This window comes from Eufriesea mexicana, unplaced genomic scaffold (assembly GCF_001483705.2).
Source record: "Eufriesea mexicana isolate 0111107269 unplaced genomic scaffold, ASM148370v2 scaffold70, whole genome shotgun sequence".
In the NCBI taxonomy this organism is placed as follows: domain Eukaryota; kingdom Metazoa; phylum Arthropoda; class Insecta; order Hymenoptera; family Apidae; genus Eufriesea; species Eufriesea mexicana.
In genome coordinates, this window is record NW_016908238.1 from 630,293 (window position 1) to 655,551 (window position 25,259).

The 25,259-nt window shown below is 35.0% G+C and overlaps 1 protein-coding gene across 4 annotated transcripts in view; it reads left to right on the top strand.

Annotated features, from left to right (window-relative positions):
- raskol (Ras GTPase-activating protein raskol) overlaps positions 1 to 25,259 on the top strand; it is a 469,413-nt gene that overhangs the window by 424,227 nt on the left and 19,927 nt on the right. Inside the window, exon 1 of one of the 4 annotated variants that reach the window (XM_017910190.1) lies at positions 14,264 to 14,338. The exons of the other annotated variants lie outside the window; for them this stretch is intronic. Coding sequence (XP_017765679.1) covers positions 14,264 to 14,338 — 75 coding nt within the window. Of the gene's footprint in view, positions 1 to 14,263; positions 14,339 to 25,259 lie in introns of those variants that run through there. 4 annotated transcript variants of the gene reach the window in all.

Below are 25,259 nucleotides of genomic sequence, written 5' to 3' on the forward strand. Positions count from 1 at the left end.
CTCGATAAATCTCGACAAATTTTGACATATTTTAATATGTTCCAGCAAATCTTAATTATTTTAAAAGAATAAATAAAGTTAATCTTGGACAAACCTCGTCATATCTTGACAAACTTTCATAAGCTTTGACAAACCTATATAAATCTCGATAAATTCTGACATATCTAATATACCCTGTAAAATCTTAATTAACCTAAGGGAATAAAGAAAATTATTGGACGAATCTCGACGTACTTTGACAAACTTCCATAAACTCTGACAAACCTCGATAAACCTGGACAAATTTTGACATATCTAATATACCTTATCAAATCTTAATTACCCTAAAGATAACGAATAAAATTAATCTTCAACGAATCTCGACATACCTTGACAAACTTCCATAAACTCTGGCAAACCTCGATGAATCTCGACAAATTTTCACAAATCCTGAGAAATCCTAACGAATCTCGTCATACCGTCATAAATCTCAATTAGCCTGGAAAAATAAATCAAATGAATCTTCGACAAATGTAGACAAACTTCGACAAGCTGATCCGTCAAATTGACAGATCCCGTAAATCCGTTAGTGTCAAATAAGACTACCTACTTGCTGTGCTCGTCAATTAGACTCGCAATCCTTGGACACTTCTCACGAGTCACCTGCGGCACTTCCACGAACCCATCACTGAACTAATCCTCTCACCTAACTGTGATCAAACAGGACCCATAGTTACTCTTCGCGAATAGAACATTCCTCGTCAAAATTTCTCGTCAGAATTTGTCAGATAGGTGCAAGAACGTCCGTTAGACCTGGCCATGGAAGACCCAGGGTAGGTAGCACTACGCCAGTCAGTCGAGACAACCCTCTGACGAGGACAGAAAGGGACGAACTGGTTTCCGAGACTGTGCATCGACGACTTCACTGATCGCTCCGGTTGAATCGCGTCCCGTTGTATTTGCAGGCTGTTTACCAAATCTCTGATGGACCAACGCTGAGACGAGCCGCGCAAGAAGCAGCGTGACGGTTCTCGCGATTTCGCGAAGCGTGCTACCTCGCAAGAAGTCGGCTCGTCTCCGTGTCCATCCCGGCAAGAAACGCCTCTTTGTCCTCGCGAACGAAGCTTTTAGCGAAGGGCCCCAACGTTTTTTCCAACCGTCAAGTTCTCGAGGATTAAAGAGGAGCAATTTAACGACCGTGCGTGACGTGTTAAGTAAAGGAAACGTAATTTGTTCCTGTTTGTTGCGAGTCCGTTGGGTGGCTGGAGACGAATTTTTGCCGCGATTTCTGGCCAGTCACTTTCGTTTACTGTGATTTCCAGAGGGATTCGAGGTTTTGTACGAGTTGTATTGAAATTATGTAAATAGAGGCTAATCGTTTTGTCCGGGTGGATATTTTAGCTAGGAATTTTAGTAAATGCACATTCTTCTGCTTATGGTGTATATTTATAATAGTGATTATACGGAAGATTGAATTGTACAGAATAATAGAAAATTGGATGGAAATATAAGCAGAGGCTGTCATTGTCATTTGGTTGTCATGGTTATGCTTGAATTTTAATTTAATAAAGGGGGACACTTCTTATTAGGATATATATATTTATAATAATAATTATACAGAAAATTGAATTGTACAAAATAGTACAAACTTGGATGGAGACATAAATAGAGGCTGTCATTGTTATTTGGTTGTCATGGTTATGCTTGAATTTTAATTTAATAAAAGGTGATACTTCTTATTAGAACATATATTTAGAAAAATAAATATACTCAAAATTGAATTATATGACACAATAGAAACTTGGATGGAAAGATAAGTAGAGACTGTCATTGTCCTTGGCATTATCATTGGCATTGTCATTGTCATTGGTTTTGCTTGAATTTTAATTTAATAAAGGAGGACACTTCTTATTAGAATATATATTTACTAAAATAATTATACAGAACAGTAGAAACTTGGATGGAAATATAAGTAGAGGCTGTCATTGTCATTTGGTTGTCATGGTTATGTTTGAATTTTAATTTAATAAAGGTGGACACTTTTTATTACAATATATATTTAGAAAAATCATACAGAAAATTGAATTATACAGAACAATAGAAACTTAGGTGGAAATATAATTGATGGCTGTCATTGTCATTGTCATTGGTTGTGTTTGAATTTTAGTTTAATAAAGGAGGACACTTCTTATTATAATATATATTTAGAAAAATAATTATACAGAAAATTAGGAAAATTAGGAGCTTGGATGAAAATGAGAATTTGATATTACTAATTAGGATAACTGAAGTATAATATATTTATAATGGAGAGCTATGCTATGTAACTAATTGACAGGAGCAGAAGCCCTTTTTTGTTTAATACACATTTGTTATAATAGTAATCATAAATTTCAATATTACACAAGGTTAATATATTGTATTGTGCAAAGGTATGATTTTGTGTTAGGTTTCTCCTTTTTCGTGTTTGTTTTATTCGGGAAGAATAATTTCTCTGGCTTTGGAAGCCTTTTAGAATCAGGTATTGCATTTGACAATTGTTTGCCTTGGGTTGGATTTGGATAAAATATACGGTTTCATTTCATAAAATGTCCCATGTAAGAAAATTAGATTGATAGAGAAATAATTCTTTGATTACAGGCATCATTTTCAATAGTACAGGTATAATACTTACATTATAGTTCTAGAATTGCATCATAACATATAATTCTGCACACAAATTCTCCTCCCATAATTAAATAGATACATATTTGTACCTAAAACCATCTAATTTTTATTTCACTCCATTTTCACATGAAAATCTGATTTTTAATATTCAAGGTCATCTAGAGATTCATTATATCATATTAATGTCTCATGAAATTGTGCAATTTGTCCTATACCTTTTCTCTTATGTCATCAAAAATAACACACGTAAGAAAAAGAACACCCTATATAATTCAAAATATATTTACATATATCACGTCAACTACAACCTAACCAATAAAATTTAGAAATATATTTAAATACGATATCAGTACAATATTAGCATAATATAAAAACAAATTTAAATATCCCTGAAATCATCAAGCTTCTCAAATCTCAAAATGAAAAATCTGAGAATGAAATCTCCATCAAAAATAAATTTAAATATCTCCAAAAACATCAAGTTCCCCTAACCTCAAACTTCAAAAATCTGAAAAACTGTATCAAACTCGAGCATCCATCAATCTCATCATCCATTAATTTCAAAGAACACCCTATATAATTCAAAATATATGTACATACATTACGTCAACTACAACCCAACCAATAAAATTTAGAAATAAATTGAAATACAATATCAGTACAATATAAAAACAAATTTAAATACCCCTGAAATCACCAAGCTCCTCAAATGTCAAAATCAAAAATCTGAGAATAAAATGTCCATGAAAAATGAATTTAAATCATCAAGCTCGCCGAAGCTGAAACTCTAAAAATCTGAAAAACTGTATCAAACGCAGTCATCTGTCAAGCTTCATCGAGGCAAAGCCTCGTGAGGTCGGTTGGTACATGAAAACCAACATCGATTTACGATTGTAAGATGACACTGGAAAACGGAATCTCTCGCGAGATAGCAGCATCTGCGATCCACATTCGTCACAGTGCATCCCAGCTGGCCTGTATTTCGCGAAGCACGGTTTGAGAACCCCTCGAAGACGTTTTTGTCCTTCTTACCGGTGGCTCCGGCCGTGGACGAGGGGCTGAGAGGCCAAGGGGTGACCCGTTTTGCCTCACCTGAATGCAGGGGCAGGGTTTTTGGTCGTGGTGCACAAAGGTGCGCCCCAAGGATCCCTTGACTTCGGTTACCCGGATGAGCAACATCTGCGCCAGTCGACGTCGAGATTTTGCCGCGAAATCTTGCCTCTCTGCCCGGCCAGACCCTAGCGAGATAACCTCCACCTAGCCTGGCGCGCGTCCCGAGACTCTCGGGAATAAAACTCTGGAAAATTCTCATGCTTGCTAGTACAATTCGTATCTATTCGTGCCCATCTTCGTCGAGTCTATCGAATTCGTTGCAATTTCCACGAGTTACGAGCTTGCAAAGGTGTATCTTTCGCGTGTGACTTGGTGACGAGCAGTTAGTGCACGAAGAGGAAGATAAATAGTGAAGTGTTTTGAAATATGTAACGAATGGTGAAAAGAAAAGGGGCTGGGGAATGTTGAATTTGTGAGGAGATCGTAATGGATTTTAAAGTGGACGCTGATGACTTGTTTCTGGTGGCTGAAAGGTGGCTGGGCTCGAGTAGATCTTTATTGAGCAAGTCTAAAACGGAAGCAGCCGTGGATTATTCAGGAGCAATCTTCGTTCAGCTTTTTAGAATGCTAGTTTGAATCGTCGAGCGAAAACAAACGGAACTTCTCTTTCTTTCTGTCGGCAGACGAGCCTAAGCGGATTATTCAGGGAGCAATCTTCGTTTAGGTCTTTAGAATGCGATTTTAGCTCTACTTTGTGTCAAAGTTCCTATTGTTTTTCTCAAACGAAGTTAGTGGAGAGATCAGAAAGATTGGATGGACAGTCTATAGCTAACTGGGCAGGTATTTCAGTCAATATTCCAGATTTCTGCTGCTCCAGGGGTCAAAAAAGAGTCTAGCGTTGACATCTGCTAGCAGGTTTAGGAGGCTACCGCAACGAAAGACCAAGATTCCTACTGTTCTTGCTAAACGAAATCACTGGGAAGACCAAAAGGGTCTAGTAGAGGTGTTCCAACAAAAATAGGAGACTGTTTCATCAGAAACCTAAGATTTCTGCCACTGTACAGGTCAACAGACGTTCTTGCATCAGACACCTAGAACGGTATTTCATTAAAAATCAAAGATTTGCACTACTGGAATGATCAAATGACCTAGTATGCATCCTCCAATCAGACCTAGATCACTATTTCATCAAAAATCCAAGATTTCTGCTAGAATAGCCAGCAGTACCTTCTTCTGTCAGACCTTTGACAGAGCTCAGCTATCAAGACAGCCAAACTAGCCTATTAAACCTTCCTTTAACTACAAGAGCCTCTCTAACAGACGTTCCACAGTCAAACCTAGAGGATCATCTGAACAAAAGGGAACCCTGACATATTTTGGCATATTTTAGGGTATTTAAGCAGATTTGACAGGGTATTTCAGCGAAAGGGGAACCTGACGTTGTTCTAGCAGCTCTAACAGGGTATTTCAGCGAAAGAGGAACGTAACGTTAGTCTATCAGCTCTAGCAGGGTATTTCAGCCGGAAGGGAAACGGTCTAGAGCTAGGGTCCTTGCGCAAAAGGGGAACGTTAGCGTTCCTCGAGGATTTCAGCCGCGTCAAAGCAGGCTCGCGCGTTCCCGATGCGAGTAATTGCGAGCAATAATTTATCGACGGACAGAAGCCGGTAAATAAGAGACCGGTGGCCAAATAAAGGAACATCAAAGGCGGGAGAGGCGACTGCCTCGAGGGTCGACGGCCGCGCGATCGACGAAAAGCGACGAGCTCTAAAGCGCTGCTGAAAATATCGTGCCGCGTTTTCACCGAGCCTACAGAGCCATCGCAGAAACGCGGAATGCCTGTTCAAACAAGACGTCCGATTGCGTTCCGTGCCTGTGCCGCGTGAGCTTCTTGGCTGATAAGTGACCGTGCCTTCGCTGATAGACCGTGTGACGATTCTTGGTAGGATTTGACCGATTTTAGCATCGCGATGACCACGGTTCTGTGAAACTGGCAGCAAGATCGTTGGGACCTCGCGAACGGAGGTTTTCAGAAGTGGATGCAAGCGTCTCGTTGTTGGTAGCTTGGCAGGCGCTGGTTGGTGACTCTTCGAGCGTCAGGTGATTTTTAACGAGGGATTTCACGATGTGTCCTGGCTGAGAGTTTTCTCGAGTTTTCGAGGAGTGGATGAAAGCGACTTTTTGGTGATTGGTTGAGAGATTGCTCTTAATGATTCTTGGAGTGTCAGGTGATTTGACAGGAGGGATTTTGGAGGAACGAGTGTCGTGGAAGAAGAGTGGGAATTTGGAGAGTTAGTGCAAGTGTCTTTCTGATGATGATGATGTGATAATGATGGATCAGTGGAAACTGTGAGTGGTTTTTGGGGGGAATGGTTGATGTTAGTATATCGTGAATGGAAGATCGGAATTTAGGGTGTTAGATGGAAGTATGTCTTCGTTGTCAGGCTGAGGTGCAAGTTGTTTGATTAATTGACAGATGTTAGAGAAGCAATGTTGATGGTACAGTATATATTAAATGAAAATTGAGAATTTGGGATTTTTGGTGTTAGGAGTGTCCTCCTGTTGATTGACTACTAGGTGTAAATTCATTTTGGATGATTCTAAATGGAGAAATTTTAAATTAGAAAATGGTGCCCTGTGAAAATTGAAAATTGAGAATTTAGAGTGATAAATGAAAGTGTCTTCTGGTTGACAAATTCAAATTGTAAGATGCAAGTTGTTGATCACTATAAGCATTAATTAATTTTGAATGAAGAATTTTGGAGGAAATGAGAATTGGCAGTAGCTTGTAATTAAAAATTAGGAATTTCTTAAATAACAAATGGAAATTAATGATTCTCAGGGATGTCAAATGATTTTAAGTAAGGAATCTGAAATGTAGCTTCGTTATTGAATTATAAAATTTGAAAAGATAGTTTTAAATGATATCTAATGACAGAAAAGTAAGAATTTTAATTGACAAGTGAAATGAAGAATTTTGAAGGAAATGAAAATTGACAGTATCTTATAATTAAAAATTAGAAATTTCTTGAATGACAAATGGAAATTAATGATTCTCAGGGATATCAAATGATTTTAAATGATATCTAATATCAGAAAATTAAGAATCTTAACAGACAAGGGAAAGAAAAATTGACAGTATATTATAATTAAAAATTAGAAATTTCTTGAATGACAAATGGAAATTAATGATTCTCAGGGATATCAAATGATTTGAAATGATATCTAATAACAGAAAATTAAGAATCTTTACTGACAAGTGAAATGAAAAATTGACAGTAGCTTATAATTAAAAATTAGGAATTTCTTAAATAATAAATAGAAATTAATGATTCTTAGGGATATCAAATGATTTAAAATAAAGAATCTGAAAAGTAGCTTCGTTATTGAATTATACAATTTAAAAAAATGATTTTAAATGATATTTAATGACAGAAAATTAAGAATCCTAATTAACAAATGAAAGTATATTCTCTTTCATAAACAATAAGACATAACGAGACGCAAATTTTGGTTTTAAATAAATAATTTTCGAAATGACTTGCTCGATGATCTGTGAAACTTGAAGAAATTGGCAGGGAAATTATCGAGATAGTATCTCGAGTGATGCATACGAGTATCTCCTTAATCTATATACCATAAAACGCAGGTTAATAATTATTCCAGGAATTTTAACCAAAGAATTCTGAAGATGGCTTGGTTGATGAGTTATGAAACATGTTTGGTGTCCCGTAATTGAAAATTGAGAATTTTGGATAATAGATACAGGTACATCCTGTTTAACATAACTCATGAAATGCGGAATGATGATTGTTTTTAACAACGAATGACTGTAAGTCGATAATTTTGATTAACTTGCCAATAAATTCAAGGGAACGAACATCCATATGGTATCTTCTATCAAAATATTAAGAATATTGAGCAGTAAACGCACGTGACAATTTGCAGCAATACCGTGCGACCCTAAATAAAAATTTTCAAACCAGTCTTTGTTGAGCAGCTGCGAAAATTAAGAATCTTGCGTAATAAACGAAACTGGTTTCGCCGATAGACTATGAAACGCAGCACGATGATGGTTGATGACATTTATCGACTGTAACTCAGAAAAAATTATTTAGCTTCTCCCGGTTAATGAGCCGAGGAATTTTAAGCAATAATTATTATCGAGCGAAAATTCAGAATTTCGAATAATAAATTGGAATTATCGCGAATCGACCATTTGCAAATTTCCGTAAATCGATAATTTCTAGAATTATCGTAAATCGACGATTTAAAAAATTCTTTATCGGCAAATTTCTCGTAAATTTTTAGCGATAAATAAAATTGCCATTGTTGGCGAATTCAAATTAAATTCGAGGAAATTAGTATTTTAATTAATGAGAAATAAAATTCGTAGTCAGGCTACGTGAAATGTGAAATATTAGCAGAATTGACCATAACTTGACGATACTGAATGCAATTTAAATTTGAATAGATAAATATCGGTTGGAATTATCGTGAATCGACCATTTGCAAATTTCCGTAAATCGATAATTTCCAGAATTATCGTAAATCGACGATTTAAAAAATTCTTTATCGGCAAATTTCTCGTAAATTTTTAGCGATAAATAAAATTGCCATTGTTGGCGAATTCAAATTAAATTCGAGGAAATTAGTATTTTAATTAATGAGAAATAAAATTCGTAGTCAGGCTACGTGAAATGTGAAATATTAGCAGAATTGACCATAGCTTGACGATACTGAATGCAATTTAAATTTGAAAAGATAAATATCGGTTGTCTCCTTTGATTGAATTATGGGACCGAGGTAATTCTCGTTGGCCAAGGAGGAATTATGAATCGAAGGAAGCAGATGTTGGTAATCTTTGTCGAGCCAAATTGTAACCCTGCCAGCATAGGTCTAAATTTAATGCAATTGTCAGCGAGTTGTGGATGACGAATTTGAGACGAAAAATATTGGACAGTTCGGTTTGGTTTCGAATCCGAATTAACCCGTTCGAGAATAAACTGCAAACCTTGGGACACTCTTAGCAGTTAATGATCAGTATCCATAAATCGCGTGACTTCGAATATTTATGATTTTCCTCGACAGATTTTGTAAAATTCCAGAACAGAGATAACGATAATCTCTACCCCTTCTTTTTATTTTTAAATAAATATTGCAGTTTAAACAAGCTATACCAGTTTTAATAAACTGGTTGCAAAAATTAAGAAACATGCCTGTCACTGACAATAAATAAATTATAAAATTCAGAAAATTCGTGTCAGATGTGCCTGTCAAACATAGTTGGTGATTATTTTCTATAAAAGTCACGTGTAAAGATAATCTGGAGATTTAAAAAATTATTTATTTTGGACTAGAATATGAGAGTCATATGTAAAGATTGAATTTTAAAATGGAGAAATTTATTTGTAAATTATTCGTTATTAAATGCGAAGGCTATTTCGAATTTAATATTTATTAATTGATATTTTTTAAATAATTGTCAGGACAGAATGAGGAAGAAATCAGATGTCCCCGAAAGATGATATATTTCGGATAGTGATAATTCGATTTACTATAATTAATTTTGACGATTAAATTAGTCACTGTCAAAATTATTTGCCAGTCACAGGAGAACGATCGTTAACTGTTCCTAGTCATTCTGAGGATTTAAAGAAAGAAATAGATTCTATAAATGCTCTGCAAAATCGAAAAGTGTACGTTCATCGAGTCGAGATAAACGTCAATCAAACACCAGTCTTTATTGAAACGTACTAATCACAGAAAGAACACTAACAGCTACTCCTCTTAACTGCTTTGCAGATACAAAGAAACCGTTTATACACATAGCAGATTCCAGCAAATCGAGAACCTGAAGCGTGCTTCAGAATTTAAATGAACGATCATCGAGTAACGTCAGAATCAACGTTAATTACAAAAACCAGTCTCCCTCGTAGCATACCAATCATGAAAAATGACTATCGACCACGTAAAACAGTCGACAAATTATTTACATACTTGTACGACAAATTCCACTAATTATTAACTTGTTTAAAAGTTCAAGTGAATCATCAAAGTCCTCGACAAACATCGACAAACCTCCACAAACTTCGGTAAACTTCGAGAAACTTGTAGGAATCTTCGTAAACCTTGACATACTTTGAGAAATCTTAATAATCTTTGACAAATGTCGACGGGCCCTCACAAACTTTGACATACCTTGACAAACTTCCATAAACATAGACAAACCTCGATAAATTTTGACATATGTAAATCTTGATTATCCTAAAAGAAATAAATAAAATTAATCTTCGACAGATTTTGACATACCTTGACAAACTTGCATAAGCTTTGACAAACCTCGATAAATCTTGACCAATTTTAACAAACTTTGGCAAATTCCAACAAACCTTGACAAACTTAATCTTGGACAACCTTCTACAAATCTTGACAGACTTTAAGGAACCTTGACACAGTGTGGAACATTAACATAGTGTGATAAATTTTAATTATCAATCTTCAAAGTTTCAAATCTCGACAAACTTTGACAAACTTCGACAAACTTCGACAAATCTTGACAAACTTAATCTTGGACTATCTTCTACAAATCTTGACAAGCTTTAAAGAACCTTGACATAGTGTGGAACATTGAGATAGTGTGATAAATTTTAATTATCAATATTCCAAGTTTCAAATTTGGACAAACTTTGACAAACTTCGACAAATCTTGACAAACTTTGATAAATTTCCACAGTTTTCAACAAATTTCGACAAATCTTGACAAACTTCGACAGTTTTCAACAAACTTCGACAAATCTTGACAAACTTTGACAAACTTCGACAAATCTTGGCAAACTTCGTCAAACTTCGACGAACTTTGACAAACTTCAACAGCTTTCAACAAACTTCGTCAAATCTTAACGAACTTCGACAGCTTTCAACAAACGTCGACAAATCTTGACAAACTTTGACAAACTTCGGCAGCTTTCAACAAACTTCGACAAATCTTGGCAAACTTCGTCAAACTTCGACGAATTTTGACAAACTTCGACAAATCTTGAGAAACTTTGACAAACTTCGACAGCTTTCAACAAACTTCGTCAAATCTTAACAAACTTCGACAAATCTTGACAAACTTTGACAAACTTCGACAGCTTTCAACAAACTTCGACAAATCTTGGCAAACTTCGTCAAACTTCGACGAACTTTGACAAACTTCGACAAATCTTGAGAAACTTGGACAGCTTTCAACAAACTTCGTCAAATCTTAACAAACTTCGACAGCTTTCAACAAACTTCGACAAATCTTGACAAACTTTGACAAACTTCGACAGCTTTCAACAAACTTCGTCAAATCTTAACAAACTTCGACAGCTTTCAACAAACTTCGACAAATCTTGACAAACTTTGACAAACTTCGACAGCTTTCAACAAACTTCGTCAAATCTTAACAAACTTCGACAGCTTTCAACAAACTTCGACAAATCTTGACAAACTTTGACAAACTTCGACAGCTTTCAACAAACTTCGTCAAATCTTAACAAACTTCGACAGCTTTCAACAAACTTCGACAAATCTTGACAAACTTTGACAAACTTCGACAGCTTTCAACAAACTTCGACAAATCTTAACAAACTTCGACAAACTTCGACAAACTTCGACAAATCTTGACAAACTTCGGCAGCTTTCAACAAACTTCGACAAACTTTGACAAACTTCGTCAAATTTCGACAGCTTCGAACAAACTTCCACAAATCTTGACAAACTTTGAAAAATCTCGACAGATCTTAACAAACCTAAAGACCTTAGTCTTCGTACGAACTTGTACAAACCTCGTCAAACAGTCTCTACGCTACGCAAGCTGCACACATAACCTTAAAGGTGCCATACACAGAGCTCGCAGGGGCGTAAATCGTGTGAAATCGTTTAAAGAGCCGGTCGATTTAAATCCCTAAGACGACCGGTGGCCTCCTTTATAAACTACCTGGCCATCATACCTGGAAGCGTCGATCCCGTTTTTGGGGCGCGCGGAAGGATACCTGAGCGGTAGACCCCGGCTGGAATCCTTGGCTCGTGCTTCCGCGTGTGAATAGAAATCCCTGGGAAGGCATTGTGTCGGGTACAAAACTCGAACGATTCGCCTCGATGGCTGGTCAAGGGAAACCGGGAACACGGGAATCGTGAGAGGTACGGCAGTCGTTCAGGGTACGAGCTCTCTCGAACGTCACGATCCTCGCTCTCTGCGTTGTTTTCTTCTACGTTTGGCAGAAATTCGAGAGAAACGGCTCGTGCTGTGGACACCGAGCCCGTGTCCACGCGAAGAATCAATTCGTGACCGATTTGTAATCTTCGGGAAATTTTTATCAGTGTCTTCAAAAGCATTTCTCAAGAACTGTTTCGTTTTGATAGGCTAAACGTTCGATAGAGTTGGCTGACGGTGTTAAGTGTTTGGAGTAATAGTGATTGCTGGATAGATAATTAGTGGACTTGAAATGTGGAATGCACGATAAAATGCATAAACGTGTTGAATGTTATGAGAATTATGAATAATGTGATAGTGTTTGATGAATTGGCTGCCTGATTGACTGCAGGAGTGATTCAAGAAAATCTTGAATTCTATAGATTATTTATAACGTGGTGATATTAAATGAGATGGTAGCTTTATGAAACAGATTTATTGGTATTAAGTATTTAATACGATCAGAAATTATATAAATAATACAATAATATTAAATAGAATACTTTTTCTATTTAAATATTTATCAAACCTTGCTGATGAACCTTATTGCAGTACTAATGTCAGAAATTAATTATTAAACAACATAGAATTCATATTAGAAATTTTCTTCCAATAGACAAATATTTTAATATCCACCAAGCATCCCTATTCCCAGATATTTATGGAAAAATTAATTTAAAGATTGGAATAAAGACAGACCCAAGAAAACACCTCGCCGCAGCTGTTCCACGGAAACCGGATTGCCGAATGCGGCTTAAACCACCGAACTCCTAATCGCACTGTCAACAATTTGCGATCGATTGAAAGAAACAGAGAGGGGGCGAGTCAGAGAGGTTCCCGTTGGGGATCGTTAGCCAAAGCTGCGTATCGTGTCGCGCTTTCCAGCCACGAAACCGTGACGCAGTCCACAGATTACGCTGCATCCTGACATTGGACAGGCTTATCAGCCTCGCACGTGCACGATAACGCCTCTTTCGCGCAGTGACAGGGACGTATCCGAGCCGTCAGGGTGTTAAGTCTATAGTGTGCACAGTGCGATGGACCGCGAGGAATCGGTGATCCTTGGTCGAAATTCAGTAGCGATCTCTGTGATACCCTTGTGAATGAGAAGCCTAAGTGGTGATACCATTGCTGGAAAAATTGAGTCGAACAGTTGCTCCTGGTAGCGAAGAGAGTGAGAAACGTGAGATTGCGTTAGAGAGCTTACAGTTGACCTGACAGCCGTGAGTGTTATAATGATGTTAAAAAGTATTCCTAGCTATCGATATCGTTCTAGAAGATCGTGATGAGCATGAATTAGGTTAGGAGCAGAGTTAGCTCCCGTTTGGAACCTACTTCTAGCCTCTATCAAGGACATAGGCTACGAAGAGACCGTGATAAACGAGATACCGAGTCCAGCCTGAAGTGAATCGACGAACGAGGTTGAAAGACGGAAAACAGGCTGATCTGGGCAAAAGATAACAATGAAATCCGACAGGATCCGCGAGGCTGAGGCACTAAGAGCAAACACCGAAGCGAGATCTAATTACCAGGGAGCAATCCCACGGATAATACCATAGCGAGTGAACTGGACCGTGTAGACTCGATGCCTAACGTTGATACAGTGACACGGGGATGAGGATGAAAACGTAACGGAAGGAAAACGAGAAGGAGAATAGCCCGAGAAATCGACGTGCCGGTGAAACCATCGACGAACACACCGAGTCACGGTGAAAACAGGCTGGCAAAAGGAAAAAAGGAGAGGAAAAGAAACGGTGTGCGAGTGTCTAGCATTAGCGAGGATTCTCCAGGGAGAAATCGTTCTTTCGACGAGTGACTTGCACGACGTAGTCGTGACTGATAAGTGCAAAGTGCCGGCGAAGATTCCAGCCTATCGATCGCCTTTTCCTTTGCTCAACTTCCTCGCGGTCGTTCGATATACCTGAATAACATTATCGGTGAGTCAGCCGCGATAACTCGTTTATAATAGCCGTGTTTACATGCACCGGGTTGTCAGGAAGCGATCAGTGCAGTCCAGGGTGTTCCTCCACGGTCTTATTACGAGCCAGAGTCGAACTAACGCGGATTGACAGCGGCTGGACTGTCAGTGCTGGTAATTGAACAACGATAGCGCTGTCTCGGGCAGGCTGCTTCCAGTGAAGAGGCTGAAAGTCGGGGAAGAAAGTGGCCGTTGAACCGGACGAAAGGAGAAGATGAGTTTGGGTGAAACGCGTCTCGATTTTGGGTCCTCGAGGGGGAACAGGTCGGGGAGGGACTAGCGTTCCATTTCTATCTGCCGGGATTCGTGGACCAGGAACATCTGCTGTTGTTTCTCACGCGACACGGTTCGCATGACCAGGAGAAAGATGTGCGTGAAACCGATGGAGGAGAACGACGAGGACAAGGTTGTCAGCATGATCATCAACTACTTCACCGCTAGGGTAAATATGCGTAGCAAAGAGACCGAATGGAGGCTGGTGACGGTGACTTTCGCGCATAGACGATCAGAGGGCGTTTGTTGTGTCTGTGATACGGGATTTTCGAAGAGTCGACGAACTTCGTTCGCCAAGGAGCTAGGTGGTAGATGAGTTGGAACCGTGATACGTTTAGAGGTACCTCGAGCAGTCCGGTTCTTGTTGCAACTCGCGAGATTTTCGGGCATCTTGGAGTACAGGTGGGCAGATTATGGTTTTTGGTCAGGTGATTAGCAGTTTGGTGTCAGAGGGGTGATTTGAGATGAGAATATGGTGTAGTAGAATCCTAAATTGGTATCCTAAAAGTTGCTATGCGGTACTGAATTGTCTGTTTTCTGAAAAATGAATCCCTTTTGTTACGATTACTTGAAAATCTTAATTATAAAAATTTTAAAACTAGTTAAATAACAATTTTTAGTTTAATTATAATTTAGTATATTTCATAGAATAAAATAGGTGGCAAAAAGACTTTAGAGCATTAAATTTAATTAAATAACAATTTTTCATTTAATTATAATTTAGTATATTTCATACAATAAAATGGGTATCAAAAAGTGTTTAAAGCATTAAATATAATTAAATAAAAATTTTTAATTTAATTATCATTTAGTATATTTCGTAGAATAAAAATTGGCATCAAAAATTGTTTAAAGCACTAAATTTAATTAAATAACAATTTTTCATTTAATTATAATTTAGTATATTTCATAGAATAAAATAGGTGTCAAAAAGACTTTAGAGCATTAAATTTAATTAAATAACAATTTTTCATTTAATTATAATTTAGTATATTTCGTAGAATAAAATAGGTATCAAAAAGACTTTGGAATATTAAATTTAATTAAATAACAATTTTTAATTTAATTATAATTTAATATGTTTCGTAGAATAAAAATCGGTATCGAAAAGTGTTTAGAACGGATAAAACATTAGATAAGATTGGAAATTTTAGAAATTCCTTCTACCATTTACAATTTATTTAACTAACTAGAAATAAAAATTTCTTCGCTCAAATATTTCAGTTTAATGAAGTTCTTCGCGTAGAAAATAATATTGAACGCGAAGACACGAGTGTAAAATATAATTTCTACTTATTCACTAAAATTTGAATATTCCTTGCATTTTTAACACTTTGACGAATATATTTTTTCATCTTCTGCATGAGTCTTGCTATCCATAACTTTCACAGTACTATTTATCAATTATTAATATCTTAATACCTTTTGCACTATTATTTATTAATTTATTAACGTCTTTAAGAAATGAAATTTTTGCAGACAATCCTTAATTTTTCACGACGAAAGCCATTTTCCAAATTGATACTTCGATTTCTTATCTACCTGATCTCTTAACTCGTGACAGCTCATCGTTAAAGTCTCGCGTTCGTGTCAAAACCCATTAAACAAATATATGTAACCATAAACCTGTTGCGATAAACGATTACTTCGATTCCACGAATTTCAGAATTTTTGCAAAAAGAAATATAAATCCCCCTTCGTTGGTCGGTGTCAGAAAAGATTACCTTGGATTACGTACAAAGAAAAATGGAAAAAGAGAGGGAAAGGGCTTTTAATACAGCTGTAGATCATTTTCAGAGGAAAAAATGAATACAGTCGCGGCTTCTCGTGGAGGATATTATTACATCGACTGACAAATGGATGAAGCTGTAAATCACTCGTGGAAAAAGTTGCCGTGTTCGCGGATAAATCGACGCAATCTGCGGACGTTTCTTAGAGAAACTGCAGCCGGCAGAAGTCATTCGAGGAAAAAGTCCATGTTAGTCGTGATCGTAGACGAGTCAGTTGTGGATACAGAAAAGAGTCGTGCTTCTCGGGTTTTCTATCCAGAGGCAGGCTTATCTTTCGTGGAAAGAAACGAGATGTGTGATCGTTGGATGCGCGTGTCATTGCCACCCTGTAATTTCAGTGTGATCTTGGTTTTTGGGATTTTTCTCGTAGAATCGTGTTAATTTCCGTAGAAAGTGTGATGCCTAAAAATTTCCCTGAAACGGTATATACCCTGTTTTCTTTAATTTTACTTTTATTATTTTTATTGCTAATTTACTGAGTAGTTCTAGATATTGATTTTCTGATATTGCTGTGAGATTGAAATTTTTACTGCGGTGTGAAAGTGTGATAGATCATAAATAGTGGTAATTTAAATTAACTGATAACTAATCGTTAATTAATTAATGTGGATTTGTTTTATTATTTAGATAGGAGTGTATTTTTGCTGTAGAATAGTATTTTTGGGGAGAACTGAATGAAATATTTTCTTTTTGTCCAGTTATTATTCAGATATTATTTAATATCTATTTACCAAATTACCAATTTTAAATATTTTGGAGAAACAGTAACACGAACAAAAATTTCTAAAAATTTCTAAAATATATAAATTTGAAATTTGTACCTTTCTTTATCTTTTGCTTAGATTCATATTAAACTCGCATCAAAATTCGTTTATAAAACATATAGACGATTATAATATCTATATTAATATTTACCTATTTATTTGTAAACAGACTGGAAGCTCTTTATGTACATAACTGTGTAAACATAAATTTTCACGCGATATATAAAGGAAACAGAAGAAGATAGGTTTTATAATTTCTAGAAAGCCTGTGTATTTGTAAAATTTTAAAACTATCATGTAATTGTGGTGTTTTGTTACTATACCTAAACTATACCTAAACCGTGTTCATGTAACAATAAGCACCCATAAATTAAAAGGGGAGCCACAAACACCTAATACGAAAAATGTAAAATCCATCAACAAGGCTAACATGTCATAAGTCATAATTAAAAAATAAAAAAAAAAGAAATTATTTCTCAATATTATTAACATTAATCTCAATATTAACCCTTTACACTCGGCGATTTTTTCGTTACAGGAAAATAGTAATTCGAAGACCTACTGCCATAAAGTCGACGATATTTTTAAAACGGTAAATAAGAAATCGTATGCAAATTAAGACGTAGAATTATTTTACTTCCATATCCCACGCATCGTTGGGTAATTTTGATATAATTTGATATATTAATTAATATCCATCTTTAGAATCTGATTAAATGGCGACTGAGAGGCTCAATAATTTTGGTATAATTTGATATATTAATTAATATCCATCTTTAGAATCTGATTAAATGGCGACTGAGAGGCTCCTCTCGAGTGCAAAGGGTTACACATTGTATTAAAAATATAAATAGGAATGAAGTTAAAAATAACGCTCAATAATTTAGAACTGAAATTAAAAGCAATTATTAATTCACTAAAATTTATCTCCAAATAAATTGCTTGCTTTTACTCGGTTGAAAAAAGCAAAATGTGAAATAGTGACCCAAGTATTTCGTTCAGGTTCGTCGGTTAGCATTTTTCATTGAGATTCTTGGCAAATTCACGGTCCACCGATCCGGCACAACCGGAAAAGCTCCGCGACCCGTCGCGTCGCCAGACGCGTTTCCCGAAACGCGCGAAACATTTGGAATCCTTCCGAGTTCCGCTGGCATCCGGCCAGCTTGTCTTTATCCGATGACCCGAAAGAGGCACGAGCCACGTTCAAAAGTCGTGGAAAGTGGAACGAAGAATTTAACGTTCGAGGAGACGTTCCAGCGATCTCGTTGAAAAATCCGCGCCGAACAAAAGCAGTGGGACGATTCCGCCGCATTCAGGGACGTGAAAACACCTTTGTTTCACGGGCGATATTACCGGGTTCCGAGAGAAGGGAAAAAAGCGTTTGGGCAACGTGTAATTAAGTAATTAACATTTCCTGACGTTCCTTTCGGCTTTTCAATGCAATCCAAGGTCTCTGTATTTCCTTATGCATCGTTATTCTTTGATATTTCACTCTGAAATATAGTAAAATATAAATATAGCAAATATATTAAATATACCAGAGTTAATGAAATATTTATAAATTTATGATTCTTTTCGTATTATTTCAATCGTATTTTTATTTAAATAGGAAATTTAACAACATTTAGAAAAATAAGTATAAATAAAGAATTAAACGAAGTATCAAACTTAACCTCTTAATATTTAATTTTCCAGTCTCATTTTTGTTTACATAAGAAATTTAACAAAATTTAGCAAAATAAATATAAATAAAGAATTAAAAGAAGTATCAAACTTAACCTCTTAATATTTCATTTTCCAATCTCGTTTTTGTTTAAGTAAGAAATGTAACAAAATTTCAATTTAGCAAAGTAAATATAAATAAGGAATTAAAAGAAGTATCAAACTTAACCTCTTAATGCTTCATTTTCGACTTTTGAAAATTCACACAACTCGATTAAAGGAATTTAACAACTTCCTTGTTCTTACCTAATTTGCTAACCTCTAAAATCTTTCTTTCATTTTCTCTTCTGTAACTTCTCGTATCTGTTCGTTTGTAAAAGAAAAAGAATTCGTTCATCTCCTCGTTTAAAATCTCGAAACGTTTTCTAATCGCACAAACATAACCTCGCGGAGGATTGGAGGATGAAAAGATTGCACGGTTTAATACGAAATTTAAATCACACAGATTCACCTATCTCTTGACCCGTTGATTTAACTATAGCATTCTTTCCGCGAGCCGTGACTTTCTATCCAGCCACGTTCGATGCCCGTTTACATAATGCACACATTTTTTCTTATTACCAGCAGCAGAGCATTAATGCCAACTGCCGTAGGATATGCTTGCGCGACGCAACAGCGCTGCGCGTTTACGGCGTGACGTTAGCCGTAGGATAGACGCGATTCGTCAAACGCCAGCTTCAGGCGTTAATTCGACCGACAGCGTGGTACGAACGATTTTCGGGCCTGTGGCTCGGTTGGTACATCGTTGATCCGGATACACGGGCCAAAGCCTCCCAGTATCAAACACGCTTGGGATACCTTTCACTTGAGCAATGTCACGAAAGATTCTCGATATCGCTCGGAGAGTCAGTCGATGATTTTCACTCGCGGCACGGACAACTTTTGCTACCGGAACGATTTCTTCGCGGTGCGCAGTGATACGTGAACGTCTCGCTGGTTGGCTGATGTAAAATCGCGATTGGACGGAAAGTAAGCTGTCGATTCAACGTCCCGATGAGCGTTCTGTGACTGTACGTGTTTGTATATCCCGTTGATTTCTGCGCGGATTTAATCGCTTCGGGAGAGGAAATTTCGGTTAAGGTTTTATTTATGGTTACACACGTGCGCCTTGGTGATTCGTGTTTCGATAGAGGTTTCTATAATTGTGTATGTGTGTCTTATTGATCTGTATATGTATCTGACGCGTTTGAGATCTTTTTCATTCTTGTCGTGATTTTACTGTTATTATGCTTTTATTTGGTGATTTTATTTATGGTTATTTATGGATTTTTGACATATTTGAGAATTCTTTTTAAATTTTAGTGTTTTTGAAGTTTTAAGGGGCTTGGTGATTTATGTTTGATAATTTATGGGTTTTAGAATTCTTTTTAATTTCAATGAAGGTTCTATACTTGTATATATATGTGTGTTTAATTAATTTATGTGTGGATCTTGGTGAATTTTTTAATTTCAATGAAGTTTATGTAATTATGTATATATTTTATTGATCTGTGTCTGGATCTGTCGTGTTTGGAGAATTTTTTAATTTCAATTAGGGTTGTATAATTGTGTATATGTGTGTGCTTTGATTTAAGTGTGAATTTAAGATAACCATGAAGATTTAAAAATGTTGACAAGATAATTTTTAGGCTTGTTCGTTGTTTAATTTATATATATGATATTTGCAAGATTTCTTTAATGTCATTAAGTCAGATGATGAGTATTCATCATGCGTATGAGTATGTAAGTGCGGTTGAGTGACACAAGAACATGAATAATAAATTATAGTTTATTATAGTATTATACTAAATTATAGTAGTACTTATTATAGTATTATAGTAATTTTTAGTTGTAGTTTTTTCTTGTTATAAAGAATAATTGGATAAAATATTATAGTATTAGTATATTATAATATTATATTATTTTATATATAATATACTATTATACAGAATAATTGGATAATTGGATAAAAATATTAATTTCTTGTGTTACAAAAATTTAATTGTGCTTAATTTCATACCTGCAATTGCATAAGTATTATTAAGCAGTATTATAAGTGCAATTCCTTTATTCACTCTTAATCATCTGTAGCTGAAATTTGTGTTACTTTGTGACAAGATAATAATTTACATAATAGTTTTCAAATTCCTAAAACTATTCCAAAAACAATAATAAACAATAATATAAAATTTCCAAAAACAATAATTTACAATAATTTGTTAAATTTTATTTGATTTAAACAATTATATCACTACGTTCAATTTTAGCATAAGCAGGCATGTGGAAAAACAATTTTCCAATTTTCCAGGTAAACTCTATTTACTATTGGCTCAAACAGCAAGGAACTAAAAGTTCTTTTTCACATTTGCGAAATGGCTATTTCGTTGCAAATTTTCCTTTCCATTTTCCTTAGCAAGTTTTCGCTCTTACGAAAGAGGCACGAGCCACGTTCAAAAGTCGTGGAAAGTGGAACGAAGAATTTAACGTTCGAGGAGACGTTCCAGCGATCTCGTTGAAAAATCCGCGCCGAACAAAAGCAGTGGGACGATTCCGCCGCATTCAGGGACGTGAAAACACCTTTGTTTCACGGGCGATATTACCGGGTTCCGAGAGAAGGGAAAAAAGCGTTTGGGCAACGTGTAATTAAGTAATTAACATTTCCTGACGTTCCTTTCGGCTTTTCAATGCAATCCAAGGTCTCTGTATTTCCTTATGCATCGTTATTCTTTGATATTTCACTCTGAAATATAGTAAAATATAAATATAGCAAATATATTAAATATACCAGAGTTAATGAAATATTTATAAATTTATGATTCTTTTCGTATTATTTCAATCGTATTTTTATTTAAATAGGAAATTTAACAACATTTAGAAAAATAAGTATAAATAAAGAATTAAACGAAGTATCAAACTTAACCTCTTAATATTTAATTTTCCAGTCTCATTTTTGTTTACATAAGAAATTTAACAAAATTTAGCAAAATAAATATAAATAAAGAATTAAAAGAAGTATCAAACTTAACCTCTTAATATTTCATTTTCCAATCTCGTTTTTGTTTAAGTAAGAAATGTAACAAAATTTCAATTTAGCAAAGTAAATATAAATAAGGAATTAAAAGAAGTATCAAACTTAACCTCTTAATGCTTCATTTTCGACTTTTGAAAATTCACACAACTCGATTAAAGGAATTTAACAACTTCCTTGTTCTTACCTAATTTGCTAACCTCTAAAATCTTTCTTTCATTTTCTCTTCTGTAACTTCTCGTATCTGTTCGTTTGTAAAAGAAAAAGAATTCGTTCATCTCCTCGTTTAAAATCTCGAAACGTTTTCTAATCGCACAAACATAACCTCGCGGAGGATTGGAGGATGAAAAGATTGCACGGTTTAATACGAAATTTAAATCACACAGATTCACCTATCTCTTGACCCGTTGATTTAACTATAGCATTCTTTCCGCGAGCCGTGACTTTCTATCCAGCCACGTTCGATGCCCGTTTACATAATGCACACATTTTTTCTTATTACCAGCAGCAGAGCATTAATGCCAACTGCCGTAGGATATGCTTGCGCGACGCAACAGCGCTGCGCGTTTACGGCGTGACGTTAGCCGTAGGATAGACGCGATTCGTCAAACGCCAGCTTCAGGCGTTAATTCGACCGACAGCGTGGTACGAACGATTTTCGGGCCTGTGGCTCGGTTGGTACATCGTTGATCCGGATACACGGGCCAAAGCCTCCCAGTATCAAACACGCTTGGGATACCTTTCACTTGAGCAATGTCACGAAAGATTCTCGATATCGCTCGGAGAGTCAGTCGATGATTTTCACTCGCGGCACGGACAACTTTTGCTACCGGAACGATTTCTTCGCGGTGCGCAGTGATACGTGAACGTCTCGCTGGTTGGCTGATGTAAAATCGCGATTGGACGGAAAGTAAGCTGTCGATTCAACGTCCCGATGAGCGTTCTGTGACTGTACGTGTTTGTATATCCCGTTGATTTCTGCGCGGATTTAATCGCTTCGGGAGAGGAAATTTCGGTTAAGGTTTTATTTATGGTTACACACGTGCGCCTTGGTGATTCGTGTTTCGATAGAGGTTTCTATAATTGTGTATGTGTGTCTTATTGATCTGTATATGTATCTGACGCGTTTGAGATCTTTTTCATTCTTGTCGTGATTTTACTGTTATTATGCTTTTATTTGGTGATTTTATTTATGGTTATTTATGGATTTTTGACATATTTGAGAATTCTTTTTAAATTTTAGTGTTTTTGAAGTTTTAAGGGGCTTGGTGATTTATGTTTGATAATTTATGGGTTTTAGAATTCTTTTTAATTTCAATGAAGGTTCTATACTTGTATATATATGTGTGTTTAATTAATTTATGTGTGGATCTTGGTGAATTTTTTAATTTCAATGAAGTTTATGTAATTATGTATATATTTTATTGATCTGTGTCTGGATCTGTCGTGTTTGGAGAATTTTTTAATTTCAATTAGGGTTGTATAATTGTGTATATGTGTGTGCTTTGATTTAAGTGTGAATTTAAGATAACCATGAAGATTTAAAAATGTTGACAAGATAATTTTTAGGCTTGTTCGTTGTTTAATTTATATATATGATATTTGCAAGATTTTTTTAATGTCATTAAGTCAGATGATGAGTATTCATCATGCGTATGAGTATGTAAGTGCGGTTGAGTGACACAAGAACATGAATAATAAATTATAGTTTATTATAGTATTATACTAAATTATAGTAGTACTTATTATAGTATTATAGTAAATTGTAGTTGTAGTTTTTTCTTGTTATAAAGAATAATTGGATAAAATATTATAGTATTAGTATATTATAATATTATATTATTTTATATATAATATACTATTATACAGAATAATTGGATAATTGGATAAAAATATTAATTTCTTGTGTTACAAAAATTTAATTGTGCTTAATTTCATACCTGCAATTGCATAAGTATTATTAAGCAGTATTATAAGTGCAATTCCTTTATTCACTCTTAATCATCTGTAGCTGAAATTTGTGTTACTTTGTGACAAGATAATAATTTACATAATAGTTTTCAAATTCCTAAAACTATTCCAAAAACAATAATAAACAATAATATAAAATTTCCAAAAACAATAATTTACAATAATTTGTTAAATTTTATTTGATTTAAACAATTATATCACTACGTTCAATTTTAGCATAAGCAGGCATGTGGAAAAACAATTTTCCAATTTTCCAGGTAAACTCTATTTACTATTGGCTCAAACAGCAAGGAACTAAAAGTTCTTTTTCACATTTGCGAAATGGCTATTTCGTTGCAAATTTTCCTTTCCATTTTCCTTAGCAAGTTTTCGCTCTTATCCGTGGATTTTTCTTCGCGTTCGTATATAAGAGAAGCCGAAAAGAATTTGACCGAGTTCGAAAACTCCATTTCAAAGGAAATCGAAGTTCCAGATGCTCGAATGATTGCTTGTCGTCACTCTAATCTCACGAAACGCTTTCAAAACTCTTTTCCACTCGAAAGTAGAAAGTCCAATCGACGATATGATTTTTCAAAATATTTTTAAGCTGTGATCGTTATATATACGTTGTATAAAGCATTAACAGTTTCAAATTTGACAAACTACGGAAGCCAAAGAAACATTAAAATAGAATAGCAAAGAAGCTACTAATTTTAGAGTAGATGCACTGTCTGCTATATTTCGGCAAAAGTTTCGTAATTTTATAAAGACGTTATAGCAATTTAACATGTGAATTATGTATAATAAGCAACACTTAGTTTCAAAAGTATCGAATTTAAAAATAGAAAAAATTGTGTATTATAATTTTTCAATTTTAGAATTTTCGAAATTAAAAATTTGTAATTGGGAGTCGAATATCGAATTGAGAGTAATTAATAATTTATAATAATTTTTCAATTAACCAACACGTTTATTACAAAATTATAAATAATCCTTTAATTTTTATATTTTAAAATTAAAGTTAAATAAACTGAATAATAATTGACGTGTATTTTACAATTCGAACACAATTTTCCAAAAATACCCAATATGAAAAAAGGAGAAATTTATATATTACAAATTTCAATCACTAAATTAAAAATCGAATCATTATAATTTTTCCATTATATATAGTTAAATACGAAGTAAATTAATATAATAATTAGTAGCAGGAAATAGTTGAAATAATTATGTGATATTATAGACAGCATTGTATAAGTATAGCAGCAGGTAAAATTTTGAGTAATTCTCCATTCTCGAAACGAACCTTAACACGTCATAAACGAAGATTGTTGAACAGCTGTGTGCTACATTTATCCGAACCTGGGTCTCTAATTCTTTGTTTGCCGCGAGTTAACTCGGGGAAGTCGTAGAGTGATTCTCGGAAAAGGAAAACAAAGTTTTCCTCGATGGGTGTTGCTATCACACGTGTATGTGTTCGCAATAAACAGAGTTTCTCTTAATGACGTTAGTGTGCTCTCTTTGAGAAGGCAACTCGAACAGAAAACGAATTTTTCCATTCTTTTTTCATTTAAATATATTTAATTTAAATACACGACCTGCATTAACAAAATTATTACGAATTTGTGTCATCGAAATAATGAAAAATAAAAATTCGTGGAAATAGTATATTTTCTGTTTTGAAATAATGTTCTTATTGACGGAAATTTTATTTAGGTATACTTATGAGAAAAATTAAAGAAAGTATATTTTTATTAAAGTAAATAATAATTCAATTTTATATACAAAATTTTAAAAAATTCTAACGTTACGAAAAATTATTCTGAATTTTTTAATATTTATGTATTTAAAAATTTA